At 43.4% G+C, this 22,442-nt stretch overlaps 1 protein-coding gene across 5 annotated transcripts in view; it reads right to left on the bottom strand.

Annotated features, from left to right (window-relative positions):
- The window catches only part of DOCK5 (dedicator of cytokinesis 5), a 197,573-nt gene that overhangs the window by 42,596 nt on the left and 132,535 nt on the right, over positions 1-22,442 (bottom strand). For all 5 annotated transcript variants that reach the window (XM_053578247.1, XM_053578246.1, XM_053578249.1 and 2 more), the window contains 10 exons: positions 20,762-20,896; positions 16,938-17,049; positions 15,995-16,065; positions 15,371-15,477; positions 13,458-13,594; positions 9,248-9,343; positions 8,685-8,783; positions 5,059-5,153; positions 3,373-3,451; positions 1,632-1,732 (listed from right to left, as the gene is read on the bottom strand). In XM_053578247.1, the coding sequence (XP_053434222.1) occupies positions 1,632-1,732; positions 3,373-3,451; positions 5,059-5,153; positions 8,685-8,783; positions 9,248-9,343; positions 13,458-13,594; positions 15,371-15,477; positions 15,995-16,065; positions 16,938-17,049; positions 20,762-20,896 (1,032 nt within the window). The remainder of the gene's footprint in view (positions 1-1,631; positions 1,733-3,372; positions 3,452-5,058; positions 5,154-8,684; positions 8,784-9,247; positions 9,344-13,457; positions 13,595-15,370; positions 15,478-15,994; positions 16,066-16,937; positions 17,050-20,761; positions 20,897-22,442) is intronic.

Below are 22,442 nucleotides of genomic sequence, written 5' to 3'. Positions count from 1 at the left end.
AGATGCTGGCATTGCTAATCTTCCCAGGGAATGCTAACAATGGCCTGTAACTCACCCTGCAACCACTGTTTTACCTTGTCCTACTCAAACTAACATTGCCCTGAACATTCTTTTCCAACTCTTTTTTTGGAAATGCCCTCATAAGCCAGCATTAAAAAGATCACATTTGAAAACCTAGTGAGTAGGGCGCCGGCCCCATATGCCGAGGGTGGCGGGTTCAAACCCAGCCCCGGCCAAACTGCAACAAAAAATAGCTGCGTGTTGTGGAGGGCGCCTATAGTCCCAGCTACTCGGGAGGCTGAGGCAAGAGACTTGCGTAAGCCCAAGAGTTAGAGGTTGCTGTGAGCCGTGTGACGCCAGGGCACTCTACCCAAGGGCGGTACAGTGAGACTCTGTCTCTACAAAAAAAAAATAAATAAATAAAAAATAAAATAAAAACCTCTCTTACGATGCCATCTTAACAAAAACACTCGACCTGATTTAATTGCTAATATTACATAAACACATGTAGTCAAGGTCTTGGGCATAATGGACACTAAACGATAAAGTACTATTGATGCTACTTCTATTTAAAAATAAGAGAAAGTTTGAAAATCTTCATTCACATTTCTATAGCCTAATATAGTAGGATAATCTAATAGGATTTTATTTTCCAAATTTCATCTTTGCCTAGATGCATACATACTGTTATATGGCTTGGATTCAGTCCTAGTGACCAAAACTGGAGCCACTAACCCGAACCGGTCATTTTATTGATAAAAGTTGGCATTCAACTAACTTCACTTATGGTTGTTTAACCAAAATCAAACACATCCCTTAAAGAAATTATACTGCCAAAATATTCTAAAGAATGACATCAAGGTATCCATCTTAAAAGCAGTGTCTCTCAATATCCACCGCTCAAAGAAATCTATGGTTTTACTTTTATCTTTTAAAGCATAATTACTCATTCTCAATCTCTTAGCTACCTAAAAACCTCCTCAGGGAGTAACCGGAGGTACAAAGATGCAAAATGATTTGTCTAGAATCCCCGATATCCCAGCAAAGGGAACCAAACTAAAATTTCAAAGTCTTTAAAATAACATATTTCTCACGTTTTTTTATCTATAAAGTCTGAGTTTCCAGACTCTCGAGTTGACTCTGAAACAGATCTGAGATGAAAGCAATGAAAAGCTTCCCTAAACTTCCTATCAGTCTTGCATATAATTCCATTCTGACATTCTGGAGGGCATTTTGAGGGGTTATGTTTCAGTCTTAGCTTCTCTGCTGAAGTGACAGGGAGGCAGAGCAACAGTGCTGAAGGAGTAAGGGGGCACTATGCCTGCAATTTGGAAAAGCTGCCAGCAGAGGGTGCAGCAGTGCTGGGGGGACAAGTGAGCAGGCAGCTGAAGTTCCTCTCCAGGTAAATTTCATAAAAAGCTGGGGGCTGATAGAAAGTTGGAGGGGGCCTTGAGAACAGAGATGGAGATCTGGGGGAATCTGAAATCTATTAAGTAGTTACTTAACAATCTACCTCACTAACAACATGGGTAGCCGCTGAACGGTAATTTCTGTGATACCAAAAAATATTGCTCCCAAAGAAGAATAAGAATTCCCTTCCCAATGTTAAACAAGGTTAAAAGGACACTTACTTTTTTACAATTTTGTTGCGCTTGGCTTCTGAGAAGGTTTCAAGCTGAAGGGATTCGTGGGTGAGAAATGCTACTGCCAAATGGAAGTAATTGTTCCAGAGCTGTTGAGAATTAATTGTGTGGGTAAAAAGAAATGGAAAATAACATTAATAAGGGTCAGAATAAAAGTGTCACGTTTTATTATATGTATAATATAATGTATATTATGTCAACAACCAGGGACTGATAAAAATATAAGACTTCTTTTGCTTAGGTTTTGGCTACTCGGTCCTGAAAGTTTTCAGACTTATTATTGAGCTTTTCAAAAAAATCCACATAATTATGTTTTTCTTTACTCTAGGGATAAAGGAAAACTGCTGCCAAGAAGTATACCTATTTATAGTGGGTAGTTTGGCACCATGTAGCAAAAGCCCTAAAATTTTGCCAGACTTTGAGACAGTAAATGCTTTTAGGGTTTTAGCCTAAAACATAACCATGGATATTTTAAAATATTTAAAATAAGGACGGCCACACTGTGCTATTGAACATAACAGAAAATGAAAACAATTTAAATGTTCATGTGAAGAATTTGGTTAAATAAATCATGGGCTAGTCATGTAACAGAGTCTATTTGGCCACTAAAAATACCATGAAAATATTCAACATCACTGAAAAGATCAAAGATTATTTAAAAAGCAAATAAACTAACAGGTTTCCAAAGAACTACACAGCTCTGTTCCACTTTGGCAAATATACATATATAGACACATATACATATGGGTATTCATGTTTGTGCATATGCAAATTTACGCATCTCCACTTTAGAAGTGCCACAGACACAAAAACACAGGACATAGAAAAAGTACATCATCAGAAAAATGTACAGTATTCTGGAAGGTTAAGCTCCATGAGGGCAGGGACCTGCCTGCCTTCCCCGGGGCCTAGAACAGTGTGCCTCGTACACACAAATACGCGAATATGGGATGGATGAATGAAGGAAAGGGGACAGAGCTAGTGGCCACCTGTTTTGCGGTAAGTTTGGATGTTCAAAATATTATGCGTACCAACTGCTCTTTAGAATCAAACTCACGTAGGTATGAGAGTTACCTGTGTCTGTTTATAACTACACACCTGTATGTGTACTTGTGTACTACGTATTTATACAAAGGATTAACCTCAAAATGTTTGCAGTGAAGAGGATGATTTGTATTTTTTATTTTCTTCTTTTCGCTTAGCTCTATCTTCTATTATTACTCTTCGACTTTTTTTTTTTTTTTGAGACAGAGCCTCAAGCTGTCACCCTGGGTAGAGTGCCGTGGCATCACAGCTCACAGCAACCTCCAATTCCTGGGCTCAAGTGATTCTCCTGCCTCCTCCTTCCAAGTAGCTGAAACTACAGGCGCCCACCACAATGCCAGGCTATTTTTTTGTTGCAGCTGTCATTATTGTTTGGCGGGCCCAGGCTGGATTTGAACCCGCCAGCTCAGGTGTATGTGGCTGGCATCTTATCCACTTGAGCCACAGGTGCCGAGCCTCAGCATTTTTTTTAAAGGTGTATTACTTTTACAGAAAGGAGGAAGAAACCCTATTTTATTGTGTCTGGAGGACGGTGCGACAGGAGTATATGATTTAAGAAGAAAAAGCAAGAAAACTTTTTTTTTTCATTTGAAAATGATGAAATCAGAGGTGACGTTTTCCAGTGATATAGTTTTCTCCATGTGGCTGAGAACAGCAGGAACATCTAGGTAAGTCATGTGCTTACCTGAAGTTCAAAGCTTGCCTGGTCCATGAAGCGTTTTGTGAGAACTTCAGCAAACTGGTTTATAGCACGGAGAAAGACTCTGGGGAGGAAAATACCAGATACAAAAAGGAAATTTCATGCCCCTTGAAACATTTTTCCACCTGTGTTAAAAACTAAACCAAATTGAACCAAACTTGGACTTGGCAACATCAGACCTTATGATCCATCAATGTCCTCAGAGACCAGAAACAGAGCAGATGAGGGCACAGACCTTCAGTTTCTAGAACTGACCATAGGGCCACTCAGGGCCACATCAGAGTGTAGGTAAATGAAGGCAGAGCTGAGTCTATGAAGCAGGCTGCCTGAGTCTCGGACCAGGGCAATATGATACTTACCCTGTTAAGCCCAGGATATCTGATACAATTTTTTCTCTAATCTGCATATTCGTGGGAAAGATTTGCTAATTGGGTATCAGGGTAGAATTCCTCAGAATCAGGTATTGTGTAGAGTTAAAAATAATGCTTATGATAATGATTTGATTTAGGCTCCTTAAAAATTCTTTTTTCTTTTTGAGTTGGGGTCATGTTCTGCTGCCGATGGGGTATCAACGGCTCGATCATCGGTCACTGCAGGCTCCAACTCCTGAGCTCAAACAATCCTCCTGCCTCAGCCTCTTAAGTAGCTAGGACTATGTGTGTGTCACTATAGCTGACCTTAGCTCATTAAAAATTCTAAAGCTGGCTGGGTGCGGTGGTCATGCATGTAATCCTAGTAACCTGGGAGGTCGAGGCAGGTGGATCACTTGAGCTCAGAAGTTCAAGACCAACCTGAGTAAGAGTGAGACCTTGTTTCTACTATAAATGAAAAACTGAGGCAAGAGGATCACTTGAGCACAAGAGTTTGAGGTTGCTGTGAGCTATGATGCCACGCAAAAAAAAAAAAAAAAAAAAAAAAAACAATCTAAAGCTCTTTCAACATCAGGTATATTCAGTTCATTTCACTTCTATTCAGCAAATATTTGCTATGGGCCAACAACTGCAAAGCCCTGGCCTAGGTGCTGTGTTGAAAGACAGTTCCTGGTTTTATTTACAGCTCAGTATAGCGGGGGAGGGGGGGGACCCGGGATTCAAATATGTAAATCATTATCTAACCATGACCTGATATAGAATATGAAAAAGGTTCTACAAGAGGCTTCCAAGGGGTCTGGGAAATCAAAGGAAGAGAATGACAGCTAGGTCAGAAGGACCTTAGTGGAATGGCTGGAATGCTGGTAGCTGGAAATCACGGGAAGGCACTGAAAAAGGGAGATGTGGTGTGAGGCAAAGCAGAGCAGGTGCTCAGGGGACCGAGCAGAGGCCAGCGTGGCTGGAGCATGGGGTGTACACACAGGGAAACAGTGGAAGATGTGTCTAGAAAATCAGGGTGGGTTTTGGAAGTCAGGATGAAGTAGGTCCCGTGAAAGGCACCCTGGAGAGCTGATTTTGCTGGTGAGCACACAGGGGAGGCCAGACTAGAGAGTAGACAGCAGAGCCCACGCCAGAGCATGTGAGCAGCCCAGGAAATTGTGAGCACGTTCACAGGGACTGTGGGAGCAGAAAGATGCTTCCTCTACAGATGATGGATCTGAGGCAAAGAGATAGATGGACTAGCACTTCCCAAAGTTCACCCAATAGGCCGAGTATTCAGGCAAGGGCAGGGGTATCCTACCTGCTCTGGGTCATGTTCATGACCATCCAATCTTTGGCATAGACGTGTTTTCCAATCAGATCCTTAAACATGATGAAAGTTTCCATGAGGAAGTCCTGCAGAGAACAGAGGAATGGTTGGGGGAAACTGGGTGACGATTCCTAGCCCATCTTCCAGCTCATGTGCACGAGAAGGTCTCAGGACCTCAGAATAAGCTGTGCCTAGTGCCCAAGCAATGGGCTGTTTCCCTCATAAGGCTTCTAGGGATAGCAAAGCAATCTCACAGCTAGCTATCTCATGATAGGATTTTTACATCGTTGGACCCTAGAAGGAAAACAAAGACAAAAAGAATTGCCCAATTTTACAAATGGTACAAGTGAGGCTGAGAAAAACTAAATGAGTCTCCAAGACCATAGAAACTAGGAAACAGGAGAGCGGGGAAGAGAATGCAGGACATTGGGCCCCACAGTTCTCATCTCTTTAGTCCTCTGCCATCACGTGCTATCTGGATCCCATGCACTTAAAAATAATTTGCCAACAATTGTGAGAAGATGGATACTTTAAACAGATCTGAGTCCAAGTCTCCTTTGTTATGTTAGAACAGAATAAAAATGCTACAAATAAGAAGCAGAGTCGTATTCCAGGGAAGCCGTCACGTGCAGCCTGGAAGGAGGGTCCGCAGTGGTCCTTAACAAGAGCTTCCCACAGTGACTCGTGATGGTGCTTAAGAACTAGTAATATACGCAGAGCACGGAACAGAAAAACCAGTGGGGATTAGGAGCAAAAAGTAATTCAGAAATAGAACAATCAGACCAAAAATCAAAGCAGAAAGTTGTGCAAGCATTTTTATTAGTTAAACGTAGACATTTCCCACTGGAATTGCTGAAATGAAAAGTCGGTCCAATTTCTCTGGCACTACGCTCCCAAAGTCCTCACCTTACGAAGTACACCTGTGCTATACACAGGGCGGACATAAAGTTCATGGGCAATTTAAAACAGTTTTGACATAGTAAATTGTACACCAACTTCATGGACACCCTGCATATCATGTAATAGTCAGAACGCTACACTTGAGAAGCAAGGGGCCTGGGTTTTATGTCTAATAATATTTTTCTGAGACACGGGTTAGAGTACAGGCACGGACTGATTCTGGCTGGAAGTGTGTGCCATGGGCCTCCCTGGATAGGCACGGTCAGACTTACCTCCACCCTCAATTCTGAAATACTAGACAGAATTTGAGTTTCAAATTTTGCAGCATACATGTTAAGTACTCCCACCAATTTATTAACTATCCTATTTTGCTTTTCTTTCAAATCGGTAAGAAGTCACGGTTTGGGAAGCAAGGAATACATTTAGATGTCAGCTATAGGCTTTGGACACTGACTCCACATTCAACTTTTGGTCATCTATGTGAACAAACAGTGTAATAAAAGCAATTCGCAGAGGATCCTAGGGCCTCATTTTCTCCACCACTTCCCAATGTCCTTCCTGGGATTTCCTCTGAAGGCAGCGTGAGAGCAAAAGGAGAACGGTGGCCCAGACAAGTTACCACGTGTCTCCGGGACTTATAGCCCTCCTCGGTATAACGATCCTACTTCAATTAGATATTACGGATGGAAGAACACACCATCTTTCTAGCAAACAGGAGTTGTGCCTTCTTTTTTCTTTTCTTTTTTTTTAAGACAGAGCCTCAAGCTGTCACCCTGGGTAGAGTGCCGTGGCATCACAGCTCACAGCAACCTCAAACTCCTGGGCTGAAACGAATCTCCTGCCTCTCTGCCTCCCAAGTAGCTGGGACTACAGGTGCCCGCCACAATGCCTGGCTATTTTTTGGTTGCAGCCGTCATTGTTGTTTGGTGGGCCCAGGCTGGATTCGAACCTGCCAGCTCAGGTGTATGAGGCTCATGCCTGAGCCGCTTGAGCCGCAGGCACCGAGCCATACGCCTTCTCTTTTCTTACCTAACAATGGGGTCAAATGGTTAAGAATCTGAATTTAGAAATTCCCTATTCCACCTGCTTTCTGAAGGTAATTTGGAAAAAGAATCGCTATAATATTTTAGTGTTAACTGTCTTCTTTTACAATAATAATCAGATTATTTTTATAAGCAGCTACTCTTCTTAGGCACTGCCTACATGTCCACTTGCACAAAGCAAGGCATTTCCTTTGCACGGATTTAATCGATACTCATGTTAACCCTCATGGTAGCTACTATCTGACAGATGAGGAAACTGAGGTTTAGTAAGGTGAAATAGCTCACCCCATGTTTCAAACCCGGAAATGAAATGGTCAGAATTCAAACCCAGAGTGGGGTGTTCTAACACCGGGGTTCTTACCCGCTATACCATTGGCAGATGGAGAACACATCGGTGCCCTTGGCCTCCCCCTCTCTCCTCCCCTCCTCTCTGCCTTTTCCTCTTGCTCCTGGTCACTGCAGCCACAGCTACATGGTGCCTTGGGCCCTGGGTTGTGCTGCCTGCCAGAGTGGGGTCTCTGAGAGGCCCATGTCCGACACGGCTTCGTGGGTTTCCACAGCTGGACTAACATCTCCCCAGTGTCTGTCCATCACGTGGGCATCACAGAAAGAAGGGAGCTGCACTTCCCTGGGGGCACTGGGCACATACGTTCAGTATAATATAAGCAGAAAGCAGAAAATCTAGACCACAAGGACTGGAGCCTGCATGGATGGTGGGAGGTTACAAAGAGCAAAGGCCAACATGTTGTGGCACCAGTTTGCTACTCCAGCCCCACGTCCAGCCCACTATGCAGAATCAGGCAATATCTTCACGGACGGCTTAAGAGCCATGAACACTTCCTTGAAGGGAAGGCTCAAGGAAGCAGTAGTCAGAGGCCTAACTCAGCCACTTAGATGTGTGCTTAATAGCACTATGAGAACAATTTCCTATTTAAAATAAAAGAGAAGACTCAGCGCCTGTAGTTCAAGTGGCTAAGGCACCAGACACATACACCAGAGCTGGTGGGTTTGAATCCAGCCCAGGCCTGCCAAACAACAATGACAACTACAACCAAAAAATAGCCGGGTGTTGTGGCAGGTGCCTGTAGTCCCAGCTACTTGGGAGGCTGAGGCAAGAGAATCGCTTAAAACCCAGGAATTAGAGGTTGCTGTGAGCAGTGACGCCACAGCACTCCTCCCAGGGCGACAGCTTGAGGCTCTGTCTCAAATAAAATAAAATAAAAGAGAAGAGAATATTTTCAATCGAAGATATCTTGCAAATATTGTAAGGAGTAGGGGAGGAGATTGGTTACCCTTTCTGTTTCCCTATCCAAAATGATGATATCAAGCATGCCTTGGAAAGCTGTGCACACTCCTGCCTTCTAAAAGTACTACCGTCCCCTCATATTAAACACTATGCTCTTTTCAGAGCAGAAAAGAGGTTTCTAAATAAGGGCTGTCTCTCCATCTGAGAGGCTGAGGAGGAGGTGTGTGACGACCCTAGATCTGATTCGTCCTCTTCTTCAAAGCCTTCCAAATAGTGAAAGGAAGAGCAACTCCTCCCTTCTGGTCATCAACCACACGGCCTTGGAGGGGGTGGGAGGAGGGACCCTGTGCTCAAGGTGGACGCCAGGTCGCACTTGTTTATTTAACCAACTACAACTTCCGGTTACCAGGTCCAGCACGGACACTTACGATGATGTCCTGTTGGGTTTTGAAAGTGCTGATGTAGTGGCTGTAGTGACTGTCCTCCATCTGCCGTAGGATGGCAATCATGCAAGCCACAAAGCTCCCCTGGAGGGACAAAGGAAACACAAATCTAAGACTCCTTAGACCACCAGCCTAACAAAGAAGAACCACGGACCCTGGTGTTTCCCCACACAATTTACTATAGACCAGGGACCCTAGGAAACTGGAAACATGCATCTAAAAGGTCCAACCGGCACGTGCTTTGCTGCCTCCTTCCAGCTCTGAGGGAAGGACTCTGGAGGGCTGTACGCAGCCCACCGACGGCTGTGACCTGTGGAATCCTGTAGGTCAGGGGACGGTAACAGGAAGATCTCAGCTCCACGACCAGCTGAGACACAGATTCCTCGGTGTGACCACATGTGTGTCTCTCTGTATGTCTGTCCCTTGCTTTGTCCCCTTCTTTCTCGACATGTTCACTTGGCTGCTCTGTGATTCTCTGTTGCTCCCTGGATCGGGCTTATTCCCACTCCTGTCATCTCGGCCACGCAACCCTTTAAACAGACACTCACGACGTGGGGAGACTGTCGGTTCATCCCGATCACCGTCCGGTTGAGCCTTCTCAGCAGCCGTTCCATTATCAGCTGGATGTGCATCTCTGTGGGGCCCTGTGGGCAAAACACAGGATTGGACACCCTTTCTATTCTTTTTTTCATTAAGACAGAGTCTTACTTTCTTGCCCTGGGTAGAGTGCCATGGCCTCATCATAATTCACGGGAACTTCAAACTCTTGGGCTCAAGAGAACCTCTCACCTCAGCCTCCCAAGTAGCTTGGACTACAGGTGCCCACTACGATCCCCGGCTATTTTTATTTTTATTTTCAGCCCCGGTATTTTCAGAGATGGGGTCTTGCTCTTGCTCAGGCTGGTCTTGAACTCCTGAGCTCAAGCAATCTACTTGCCTTGGCCTCCCAGAGGGCTAGGATTACAGGTGTGAGCCACTGTGCCCGGCCTCAACTTGACTTTTCAAAGCTTTCATCACTCCTTGCTTCATGATAAATACTTTGAAACTCCTATTTAAAACTGCAAATAAGCAAGTGATTGCTGTATGTCTTTTTTGGCTTGATAACATTTTATTTACCTACTATTTTTAAATTTTTTTTTTTTTTTTTGTAGAGACAGAGTCTCACTTTACCACCTTCGGTAGAGTGCCATGATGTCACAGGACTCACAGCAACCTCTAACTCTTGGGCTTCCGTGATTCTCCTGCCTCAGCCTCCTGAGCAGCTGGGACTACAGGCGCCCGCCACAACACCCGGCCATTTTTTGGTTGTTGGGGCTGGGTTTGAACCAGCCACCCCCGGGATATGGGGCCGGCGCCCCACTCACTGAGCCACGGGCGCCACCCTATTTTTAAAATATTTAATGGACAAAGGCTGTATCTGTTTAGTGTGTGTAACCTGATCTGATATGGACGGTGTACTGAATATTATAATTAAACTAATTAACATATCACCATCCAGGCAGCACTTTAGAGCCCCAGAACTTGTCCCTCTTATAACTAGAACTTTACATTGTGTGACAAACATCTCTCCATTCTCCCTCTGCCTCGACCTCCTCCCCCAACTTCTGTTCCAGTGCCTGCTTTCCATCTATAAGTGACATCAGGTAGGACTTGTGATTCGCTCTATGTAACTTTACTTCAGTATCAAGCATTCTTAGACCTTCATTTCCTTCCTCTCTTGCGTTTTTCTGCTCAATTTACTTTACCTGAAAAACCACATCAAAGGAGTCTGGCTGTACAACTGCCTACATGTTATGAACATCTCGTCTTCCTCGAAAAAGTCTGCAGAGTACTTAAAGTAAAAATCAAGGTACCACTGTTCCGTGTCCTTTCTGCTAACATCACCTCTACTCTTCTTAATCAACCCCAGATGCAAAGGGAGCTACTAATCAGATTTTAAAATACTAACCACACAGTCCGCAGAGCCGTGAAGGCAGGTAAACCTCCAGACCCGGCCACATTCTTTCGAGATCTTTGAGTTGGGAGGGGGAAAGAGCCTGCATAGATTATTTTTCTTTTCTTGGACTGACAGACCCTGCCTCAGGTCTATTTGTACAAATAGCAAAAGAGGATACCAGGCCCACGCAGAGCCCAGGGCTCACCCTGACCCTTCTGTACTCACACTGGTAGACAGAGCCTTCTACTCAGGAGCCACGTGGCCCTGTTAGCATCCATTTATATAACATTTCCTTACTGCAGACCTAACTAGATGTGCATGCCGTGTGCTGGGCCCTATGCAGAGGGATAAAAATGAATAAGGCTCCTCTGAGCCTGTAAGATATCTCTACTCTGGGGGAAGGTGAGGATGGGTGTGAGGGAGAGCCAGGACATGAATATAAAGAAAGCGGAACAGCACCAGGATCCGGGCACAGGGCAGGTGCGATGGGGCATGGTGACTGCTTCTCTCATTCACTGCCGTGGTCCCAGCCTATCCCAGTGGCCGGTGCATGTGGCAAGCTTGCTAAGTATTTGTGAGCTGAATTCGTAATTCAAGGTACAAAACGATAAATGCCTGAAAAAAGACCTAAGGGGAACACGAAGGTTGTATGTGCAGGACTGTGGGAGGATCAGCCGCAAGGAGGAGCTTACTCCAGCTGGACTTGAACGGTGAGGACAATTCTAAGACAGAGCTGCAGAAGGACGAGGGAACCCCGCACCCTGAGAAGAGGCAGAAAGGACAAATGCCAGTAATCAGAGTGTGGAGCTGAGATGAGAGGCTAAGGTAAGTGATGTTGACCTACTGCGTGCATGTAAAAATGCTTATGGAGGAAAAATATAACATGATCACCAAAAATTATTAGATTTACTAGTTTAACAGAGCTCCAAAGTCAGTAACGTTGAATGGGTTTCCTGAATACAGGGAGTGATGTATTGGAAAGACAAAACACAAGCCAATTAAATCTCTTTGCACAGGATTTAAGTATGTTCAAGTCCTTTTTGAAGAGTCTTTCTGTGCAGACATCAGGTAGGCAGAGATGTTATATATGAGAAAACAGGATCAGTCTGGGCACAGGGGCTCACATCTGTGATCCTAGCACTCTGAGAGGCTGAGGTGGTGGATTGCTAGAGCTCAGGAGTTCAAGACCACCTTGAGCCAGAGCAAGACCACGTCTCTACTAAAAATAGAAAAACTAGCTAGGTGTGTGGCAGATGCCTGTAGTCCCAGCTACTGGGGAGGCTGAGGCAAGAGGATTGCTTAAGCCCAAGAGTTTGAGGTTGCTGTGAGCTATGATGCCACAGCACTCGACCCAGGGTGATAGAGTGACAATCTGTCTAAAAAAAAAAAAAAATAGGGCCAGAATTGGAAGAGGAGCCAAGAGGTCATCTAGAATGATTCCTACATATTATGGGATCAGAAACGGAGACTCTGAGAGATATGCCTGAGGACAAAGAGCTACAGAGCAGGGAATAGACTCCAAGGACCCCTCCCCGCTACATCTCGGATTGACTTTGGATCATAAACATACGCTTTCTCATACACTGAATCCCTGGCCAAATGCAAGTGTCTAGCACACTGCTGCCACACGTATAGGGCTTAGAACTTAATTTTGTTTTAAATAATTATGGAGTCACAGGAGTTAACTTTTTAAAAAATTACTGCATTCCTGACTTGACAGGTCACATTTACGTATGACTGTAAACTCTTTGGTTAAGAACCAAATCCTCAATCACAAGATTTCTTGGGAAAATGTATTGCATTTTATACTGTGGTTTCTATAAACATAATCAAAAAGTGGGGGGAATGACCTATAATGAATAAATATCAAACAAACAGTACCAACAGTAAGTGGGCTGCAGGGGCTTGGGCTGTGAGGGGACAGGGCTTGGCAGAAGCTGGGGTGCTTCTGAGACCGGGGTGTGGAAGGGCAGAAATGCAGACGTGTTGGGAAAATCATGAGCAGGAGAAAAGGTTGGCTATGGCCAAACAGCAGTGGACCCTTGACGGGTGAGCTGAGGGTTTAGCTACAGGGATAGGTACAGAGTATCTCTTAGCAGAGCAGAATCTGAAGATACTGCTAAGAGAAAGGAAACAGGCAAAAAAAAGAAAAAAACAGGGTGGGTTTTCCTCTTCTGGGAGAACACCTGTGCCCTGTGGCCAGCCTGCGGGTGGGGACTGTGGTTTGGGGCAAGATACCTTTCTTTTGCTGAACCCTCAGCTGCTCAACCAAACACAGTCTGCCAACTTCTGCAGCCACCTGTGTGGGGCTCTGCCGAGGGCTGAGTGCTGTTGCTACCTTTAGGATGTGGCAAATCAGTCAAGTTCAACTCCACTCTTGGGAGGGGTGGGGGCAGATCCCAAAGAAGACCCAAGATAAGAAACATAATTTCCCCTGGGCTCCAGGGTCAGCCTGAATGTCAGAGAGCATATGAAGTTGAGAACTTCTTAGAAGCTCAGGAAGCTCTACCATAGTGTTGTCAGGAACCAGAGCACAGGAGAGTAGGGGTTTCTGTGCAACATCATGAAGTTTCAATGGAGGTTTCCAGGGGGAGTGCACGGAGCAAGTCTGGAAGCTCAGCCAGCGGAGGGCCCGGCTAACTTCACCGGACCAGTATTTGCACAGGACGCTCTGGCATCTCAGATCACCCCCCGAAAGGGGCACAGCCTGCCGGATACCCGGGTTCAAAATGGCCTGAGACCAGGAAGGCCACGGAGTCTCTCCTGTCTGGTGCAGAGAGGCCAGTGTGAGCTCCGCGCGCATCAGTGATGCCACCACTTACCACATCCTTCCTGTCCAGCACCTCCAGAATGCAGCTGAGCAGCTGCGAGCTCGCCTCGTGGTCAGGTCTGCTGGAGTTGTCATCCAGCTGGCCGCTGAGCTGGTCCGTCAGCAGCGGCAGCAGCACATCTCTGCAATCTGAGAAAGAAAAGGCAGAGAGCTCACATATGGGTGCAGCCTCCTCAACTGCCTGTCTTTTCTCTGTGACTCTGCCGGGCCCTGCAGCTCCAGGCTCTGGAGTGGGCCCTACCGGGGGAAGCCGCCCAGCAGCCCCTGGTGTTAGGAATGCAACTTCAGCCTAGTAACTGTTACAATACAATCTAGGAAAAGAAGCCCCCGCCTTGATGAGTTCATGTGAGGATTCAGCAAAGGATTTAATAATTTCTCTAGCTTTTTAAAAGGCCTATATAGGTGAAAGTGAAATCACCAAGAAAAGGAGGCAAGTTAAACACTTTTGCAAAAGTGTTTGCGCCTGATGGAGAAAATTGACTATGACATTCCTATCAATTCTGAGCTTCCCCAGTACATTTTGACACAATTGATGGACCTCCCACTTGCGTCTCTGCAGGTGCGTGGATCATAGAAAGTAAAGAATGATCTCCTGTGTCTTCCTGCTGAGATCGCCACCGTCACAGCCCATTTTTACCATGAGTCCAGGTCCTTACGTGACTGTTGGCAGTGATCATGCTTTCTCTGGAAGTATCCAGTATGTGCTTGTTCTTGTGTTTTCAAAACACCTCATTTTTATTGCCTCAATTATCCTTTTTGCACCCTCAGGGCCAGAGATTATCAAAGCACATTAAGACGTTTAGTCATAATTCGTTTTCTACTGAAGACTAGCTTTCTGAAGACACTGACGCCTCTGTGTCCCAGACACATTTAAAAATATTTTTTTCATTTTTAAACAGATTTATTGTTATTTAATTCACATACCATACGATGAACATTTAAAATTTCTAAGCACAACTTCACAGGGTCAAAAAATACAGAACTACAAGAGGCAATTGACATGATCTAGTTCAATGCCTTCTTTCCAAGGAAATAGAAGCTGAGACTTCAAGAAGGTTGTTTGTTTGTTCGAAGTTATATAACTAGCCAGGGGCAAGGCCAGGAGGGCTCAGTGTGTCTGATTTCTGAGGCAGCCTGCCCATCTCCAGGCCCCCATGTGCCCACACCACATGTGCTCACCCTCTGTAACTCTTCCCTGGCAAGAATTCCAAAGAAAGCTCCCCTCAGCTGCCCAGTCTTGGGTTTATGGGGAAGGCCCAGGTATTAGACCTCCTCCTCCTATCAGATTTGGGATAGGAGCACAGTGATTCAGGGTGGCTATATGCTGGACTCTACTTATAAAATGAAAAGTATTTTACTACTGTAAGAGATTTTTCCTCTCCATGGCCCCCCTCTCTTAACCACAATCTGGCTCCCAACTGTTCCCTAAAGAAAAGCCCTTCATTTATAGTGTTTGCCAATATCCCTTGTGCAAATACTTCCAGGAGTCAATTTCTAGCTACTAGTGGGCTGTCATGGCCAGTGGATTGACAGGAGCTGCACGTACCATGGGCTCTCCTGAGCCCATATGAGTAGGATCCAGCACACTGCCGACTCCCCGCCGCCCGGTTTGGAGCTTATGCAATGGGCACTGATTGAAGAAGATGAATTTGTTTAAAAGGACCATCTTTCCCATTTGCCTGTTACTTTCCGGGGTCCTTCTTTTTTGAGGACAAAACCGCCACTTGCTGGCTGTTCTAATGAGGGACTCTTGGAAATACCGTGCTGACTTCAGCTTCTGCTTAAAACCAGTCTCCCAGGAGGTCCCTTTTAAGGGCTAAACGACTTGGTGGGGACATTATTAACATTTAGAAGAAAAAAAGTCAAATGCTGGCAGCAGAAGAAACAGGGCCGGGGGATACTTACCCGACTGCTGAAAAAGACTGCTCTCCACGATCTTGGTCATGCAGTTCAGTTTCTGCCGCACTAACTGGTTGTCAGGAATGCTCTGGATGAACTTGCAGAAGAGCACGCTGGAAGGGAAGCCTCGGTCAGTGTTTTCATTCTGATAAACTTCTCTCCTCCACTCTGAGATTAGCGAATGGAGAGGTTTATCTGGAAAACTCCCAAATGACCAGAGAGCTGCCCCCAGGCAGTGCTAGGGAGCCTGTATCCCTTGCTGCAGTTGCCAAAGCTCATCCACACCCATCAGCGCTTTCTAGACCCGCCTTTGTGCAAAACACTTTTCCCAGTTAACTCCACTCTGATGTCGACCCCGGTCTGATTCTGCATTCCTGCAAGGCCCAGAAGCGTATTATTACGCACTGTCTTTTGGAGTTAATTTTATGTTTACACGTCTTATTTCCCCAAGTGCAAACCTCTCTTAGGGTAGATTCTGAGTGTTCTTTTATATGTTCCACAAAACTGAGCACCAAAAAGTGCTCAGTTAATACTCGCTGAACAGTCAAAGCATCTGCAGCAGCCCCGGTTCCAGCCCAGTAGGGCACCTGCTCTTAAACTCAACAAACTTTTTTTTTTTTTGCCATTTACCTGAGCTCAGTAGGATCAAACACAAGTTTGACGTCATTAATTATGCTAGGAAGATACTTCAAAGCTGCCCCCTGTAAGAAAAATACCAAAGGCAAATTCAGTTGCCAGGCAGGACCAATACAGAATTACTGTTTGATCTCAGGAAGAAAAGGCTGTACTTAGAACCGAAACAGGGAACTGGACACAGATACCCACTCAATAAAAAGGAAAGCTGATGTTGCTACTTGCGGCCTCCTAAAGTCTTTCTCCTGCAAATTCAGGAGGTAGGACTTAAGTGTCTTCTCTGCTAGAAGGCCCTGTCCATTTGGAATTCGTTTTTCTATCTAAGGACGTAGTTAAATTCTTGAAGTTTCCCTCCCAAACTTGACATAAAGAACAAAGAATAAATAGTAAAGTTCAAATTCTGAGTCTTGAATGTTTACATCTCATATTTAAAAAAATTTTTTTTTTTATTAAATCATAACTGTATACAATGATATGATTATGGGGCATCATACACTCACTTCATAAACCATTTGACACATTTTTATCACAGTGGTTAACATAGCCTTTCCGGCGTTATCTCAGTTACTGTGCCAAAACATTTACATTCTACATTTGATGATAACGAAGATGATGGTGACTTTACACTTCTGGGAAGAACAGGTGAAGTGAGGCTCAAATGTCACCACCTGTCACACCACTGGGGTCAGTTTACGGAAACTGGGGTCATGATACCTATTCCAGGGATGTCTAAAAGGGTACCCTGTCTTTGGCAAACTGACCTTTGAAAATAGAAATGTCCACAGGAAAGTGACTTTTCTCTTTACTTTCCACAAGTCATACTAAAATTCATAAGCAATCCTTCCATAATCGTTTCCCCTCCTATGACGGCCTATTCTAATTGTCCCCAAATGTCCTCACTGACAGCCTGAAGAGTTCCCCACTAGGACACTGTGCTGACCTTGATCTTGATGGCTTCCTCCAGAGGCCTGTCCATGAGCGTATTGAAAGCAAGAAACAACTGGCGGATGGAATTGTTAAACTCATCTCCGTCTTCACTCTGGCCATAAAATCTTAACAGGAAAAGAGAAAAGGCGTTGGACATCTTTAAATGACATTGTATTATAGATGTGTTGGGAAGCACAGGTTCCTGGCCAATAGCTGGAGCTGTGTTACCCATTTAAAAAAGGAAATTGTTGGATCACAAAAACAATGCTGGGGGCTCAGTGTCTTGCTGGTCACTGCTTCAAACTGTGCAGTGAGATGTCTTGGGGTGCTCTAGGGAGGTTTCGGGGGACTCAACCCCTAGTGCCTTCTCAGACTTCCCAGATCACTGCATGTGGCTAATTTTTCTTACTTTTTATAGAGATGGGGTCTTGCTAGATTGCCCAGTCTGGGCTTAACATTCTGGCCTCAAGCAACCCTCCCACCATGGCCTCCTAAAGTCTGGAATTACAGGCATGAGCCACTGTGTCCAGCCTCATTAAACATCTTTTAGAACAACTTTTAAAAGGATGTACTTACTGTAGCAATTTTAAAAATAGAAAAATAGAAAAAAGCAAATAAAAATCGTATACATTTTTAAAAATGTTAATAATTTAAAAGCATAAAAAATAGCAAAGAATAAAAAATAACATCTCTGTCACCTGGAGTTTTAATCCTATAAATATTATAACATGAGAGCCATCCAGGCTTCCCTTTTTATACATATCTCAAACCTATATTGTTTTTGAAATGGATCATACTATACTTACATTTAATAATTTTGTTTTATAATTTAAAAATCTATCACGGTCATCTTTGCTCATCAACATACTCCACATTTGAAAGGCCTGAATATATACACTGTCACATTAATTTCATATCTGATATATTTTTGCCCCATGAGATAAACTTCTAGATGGTATATTACTAGACAAATGTAATAATTTTTTCTTTCTTTTTATAAAATTTTTGCTTTTCATTCATAGTGCCACATTTATAATCCTGCATAATTTATATTCCATGAGCATTATATGTATTATAATACATAACCAACTTTTGTTCAATCTCAAAGGACAAAGACATTTAATCTTTGCCAGACGTATAAGAAGTGTGTGTGTACCTGTTTGCGTGTGTGAACTGAATTCTTTCAATAGTATAAATTTTTTTTTTAAATTTCATCCCTTAAAATTTTTCTTTTATAACGTAGCTGTTTTGTTTTCTATAGTTTAAGGAAATTTAACCCAACTACAGACCAAGATGAAAGGGAAAGAGGAGGGGGGCGGGGGGAGGGTGGGTGGAGGGACAGTAATTGGTGGGACCACACCTTTGGTGCATCTTACAAGGGTACATGTTAAATCTTCTAAGTGTAGAATATAAATGTCTTAACACAATAACTAAGAAAATGCGGTGAAGGCTATGTTAATCAGTTTGACGAAAGTATTTTAAATTGTATATAAAACCAGCACACTGTACCCGATAATTGCATTAATGTACACTGATTTAATAAAAAAAAAAAATTCATCACTTAAAAGCTCTCTTTTATAACATAGCTGTTTTATTTTCTACAGTTTAGGGAAATTTATCATTCTCTCTTTTCTTTTTCTTTTTTGCAGTTTTTGGTTGGTGCTGGGTTTGAACCCACTACCTCCGGTATATGGGGCTGGTGCCCTACTCATTGAGCCATAGGCACTGCCCAAGTGTATCATTCTTTTATTGATTTATAAGAGCTTTCACTCAGTACAGCTATTAACCTTTCATCTATACTACGTATTATAAACTTTTCCCCCCAGGTTAACTGCATGTCTTTAATTGTATGTTTTCTTTTAGAGAAACACACGCTCAAATCTATAATCTGTTCCTTTCTGCCCTACAGTTTGGAAATCCAGCTACCTCTGAAAAGCAGGGAAGGCAGTGGGGTTGTGGGCATTCCCTGCAATGATACTTCTTCCATGCTCTTTTCTAATTTTGATGAAAATGTTACGTCAAGAATCCAAACAACAAATCATCCTATCTCTATAGCGTACTTTGACCAAGTAGCTGTGTGTGACGGCAGCAGAGAACACATATTTTGGGAAACATATCCCCCAAACAACTGATCCCTCTGCTGCCAGCAAGAGATCATGGCCCTAAATTTTTACTTCCAACACTGTCATGAAGCCACCAACATTTAAGATACAATCTTGCCACAGGAAGCTGCTTCCCTGGAGCTACTGTCACCAACACAGACTTTTTTTTTAATTGAGCAATAATAATAATAATGCAAAAAAGTAACATTCACATTGTCAAATAGGAGTATGTCTATTATAGAAGGCTTTGACTCTGAGGTTCAGGGTGCAGTCATCAGTTAACTCTTCTTATTTTTTTTCCAAAGTCTCAAAAAATGGACAATATTTATAAATAAAAATTAGAGATAATTTCAAAAACATATCATGCCAAATCTTATAGACAATAGAAAAAGAAGAAATACTTCAAAATAATTCTATTTCATCTGGGTACACCTGATACTAAAATTGGAAAAAATATATTATCATAAAGGGGAAATTACAAACATATTTCACTTATAAATGAGGATGCAATATCCTAAACAATGCATTAACAAGTTGAATTAAAAATTAATGTTTAATTAATATATTTTGGTCAAAATTAAATCCAATTTATGTGAAAATCAGTCACTGTTTTTTTCTTTTCCTTTCCTCATCCCCTCCTTCCTTCTCTGTCTGCTCTCCCCGTCCCCCATGCCCTACCGTGTCATTAATTGTCCTCATATCAAAGTTGAATACACAGGATTCCTACTTCTCCAGGTGGCTAAAGGAGCCAGGACTTCTAGCATGTGGCTCCTGTAGCCACCTGCATCCCTGAATCCTGCCGTCATTACTGCCCCAGGATTCTGCTGACCCACCAGCCTTCACATGAACCTTTACTAATAGACTCAGGGTCCACCTCCATCTTCAGCCCTGCAGCTCTAGAATGTGACAATTCTTTTTTTTTTTTTTTAATGCAAATAAGTGAATTTATTGGTATAGTACAAAATGCAAAGATTTCAAACATCATGACATAAAAGCAGTTTTTGCCTTTTTGATGCCGTAATACATAGTTAAATTACTTTTGACATTTTATTTACTTTAAAAAATTTTTTTATTATTAAATCATAGCTGTTTAAGGTCATGGGTGGGGGGAGGAAAAGCAGAGAGAGGGATGGAGGGAGGGGGGGTGGGGCCTTGGTGCGTGCCACACCTTCTGGGGGCAAGACATGATTGCAAGAGGGACTTTACCTAACAAATGCAATCAGTGTAACCTGGCTTATTGTACCCTCAATAAATCCCCAACAATAAAAAAAAAAGGGGGGGACCAACAAAAGAAAAAATCATAGCTGTGTACATTAATGCGATCATGGGGCACCATACACTGGTTTTATAGAGCATTTGACACATTTTCATCACACTGGTTAACATAGCCTTCCTGGCATTTTCTTAGTTATTGTGTTAAGACATTTATATTCTACATTTACTAAGTTTCACATGTACCCTTGTAAGATGCACCACAGGTGTAATCCCACCAATCACCCTCCCTCTGCCCACCTCCCCCTCCCTCCCCTCCCTCTCCCCCTTCCCCATATTCTTAGGTTATACCTGGGTTATAGCTTTCATAGAAAGCCATAAATTAGTTTCATAGTAGGGCTGAGTACATTGGATATTTTTCTAAAACCTCGCTGCTCACAGTACTGAACGTGAGTGTGAGGAATGAGGGAAACGAGAAGGTGACACTGACAGCTGCACACCTCACTGTCGTCACGTTCGTTACCTCAGGTAGAGCACTCGAGATTGGATGATGAATCTAAACAAGTACTTCAAGGCTTTCAGAGCAGCAAAAAGCAATTCCGTCTTGCTGGAGTCATCTGCATTAGCCACATAAAAGTTCAGTACCTTGGAGAGTTTCCTTAAAAGGGCGAGAAAAAAACATTAATAAGGCCATAGCCAACATGATACTGAGGCTGGGCTACACTGTCTAAGAAGCGAACTTGGCATATTAGAAGTAAAAGTTACAACTCTAACTGTATCTTCTAGAATATGCCCTGAACAGGGAAATTAACTTTTATCCGATGTAGTATCCCTATCAGCAATCTAGGGTCTCTGCTTCTGCTTAGAAGGGTAGTTCTAAACCCTCTGAGGGATGAAACAGAGGGTTAAGAAATGAAAAGTGGTTGCCTGAGTTCACAGGTTCAAGACCAGCCTGAGCAAGAGCAAGACCCCATCTCTAAAAATAGCCGGCATTGTGGCAGGTGCCTGTAGTCCCAGCTACTTGGGAGGCTGAGACAAGAGGATCACTTGAGCCCAAGAGCTTGAGGTTGCTGTGAGCTATGATGCCATAGCACTCTACCAAGGGTGACAAAGTGAGACTCTGTCTCAAAAAAAAAAAGAAAAAGAAAAAGAAATGAAAGAGGTAAAGTGATCCAAATCAGGGGGCTATTTTAATCTGTGGAATGTAACACAGACATCTTCAGATGCTCCTTGAAGGGAGGGATTATGTTTGCTTAAAGTACTACCTGAAAAGCAGTCTAATTCTTTCCATTCCACCCAAACTCTTTGGGATCCAAAAATATGGAGCGTTGGAGCACTGCTCAGCCATAAAAAGATGAATTAGATGTTTGCGACAATCTGATTAGAACTGGAGACCATGCCCCCAAGTGAAGTATCTCAAGAATGGAAACACAAACACCACACGAACTCACTATTAAATTGGAGGTAACCAATGTCCACACAGAGGAAAGAAAAACTCAGTGGAAATCAATGGGGGAGGGGCAAAACCCCACCTAACGGGGACAGGAAACATTATTTGGGTGATGGTCTCACCTATACCCGGGACTCAAGCATCACAAAAGCAATCTATATAACCTGAAACATTTGTGCCCCCTTAATATTTTGAAATTTAATAAAAACCAACTCAGGCATGTAAATTGAAGGAAAGATAATAGTAAAAAAAAGGTAAAACAAAATTAAAAAATACATACACATGGTTTGAGATGGTAACTCCCTTGAGTACAGTGAGAGCTCAATGGGACCCTCTAGAACAGTGGTTCTCAACCTTCCTGATGCCGCAACCCTTTAATACAGAGAACCTAGAAAATTCCTGGTTCTAAGCATCTCAACAGATAAAACCATCGTGGGAGTTTAGATTGCTGTTTGTGTTCTTCCAGAGTTTGGGGGCTAGGAATGGTCTTAATCTTGTGCTAATTCAGACTTCTGAGGGCACTCCTATTTTAAAAGTTCCTTCTGGGAATCTCTGAGCTCTTCTAGAGTTATAAAAAACAAAAAGTCCAAAGGAAACCAGCAGAATTGATTAAATTTTGTGAATAAACCCAGATGATGACCACCTGGAGTGCTGAGTTTGGCCCCATGTGAGTGAGATCCACACGGCTATATAGGCTGTCCCCACGTGTGGCCACTGCTCTCGTGGACTATGAGGCTCCAGGGTGGAACTCACC

This window comes from Nycticebus coucang, chromosome 24, assembly GCF_027406575.1.
Source record: "Nycticebus coucang isolate mNycCou1 chromosome 24, mNycCou1.pri, whole genome shotgun sequence".
Classification (NCBI taxonomy): Eukaryota; Metazoa; Chordata; class Mammalia; order Primates; family Lorisidae; genus Nycticebus; species Nycticebus coucang.
The sequence above is the reverse complement of the archived record's forward strand: the minus strand, read 5'-3'. Positions and strand labels throughout refer to the sequence as shown.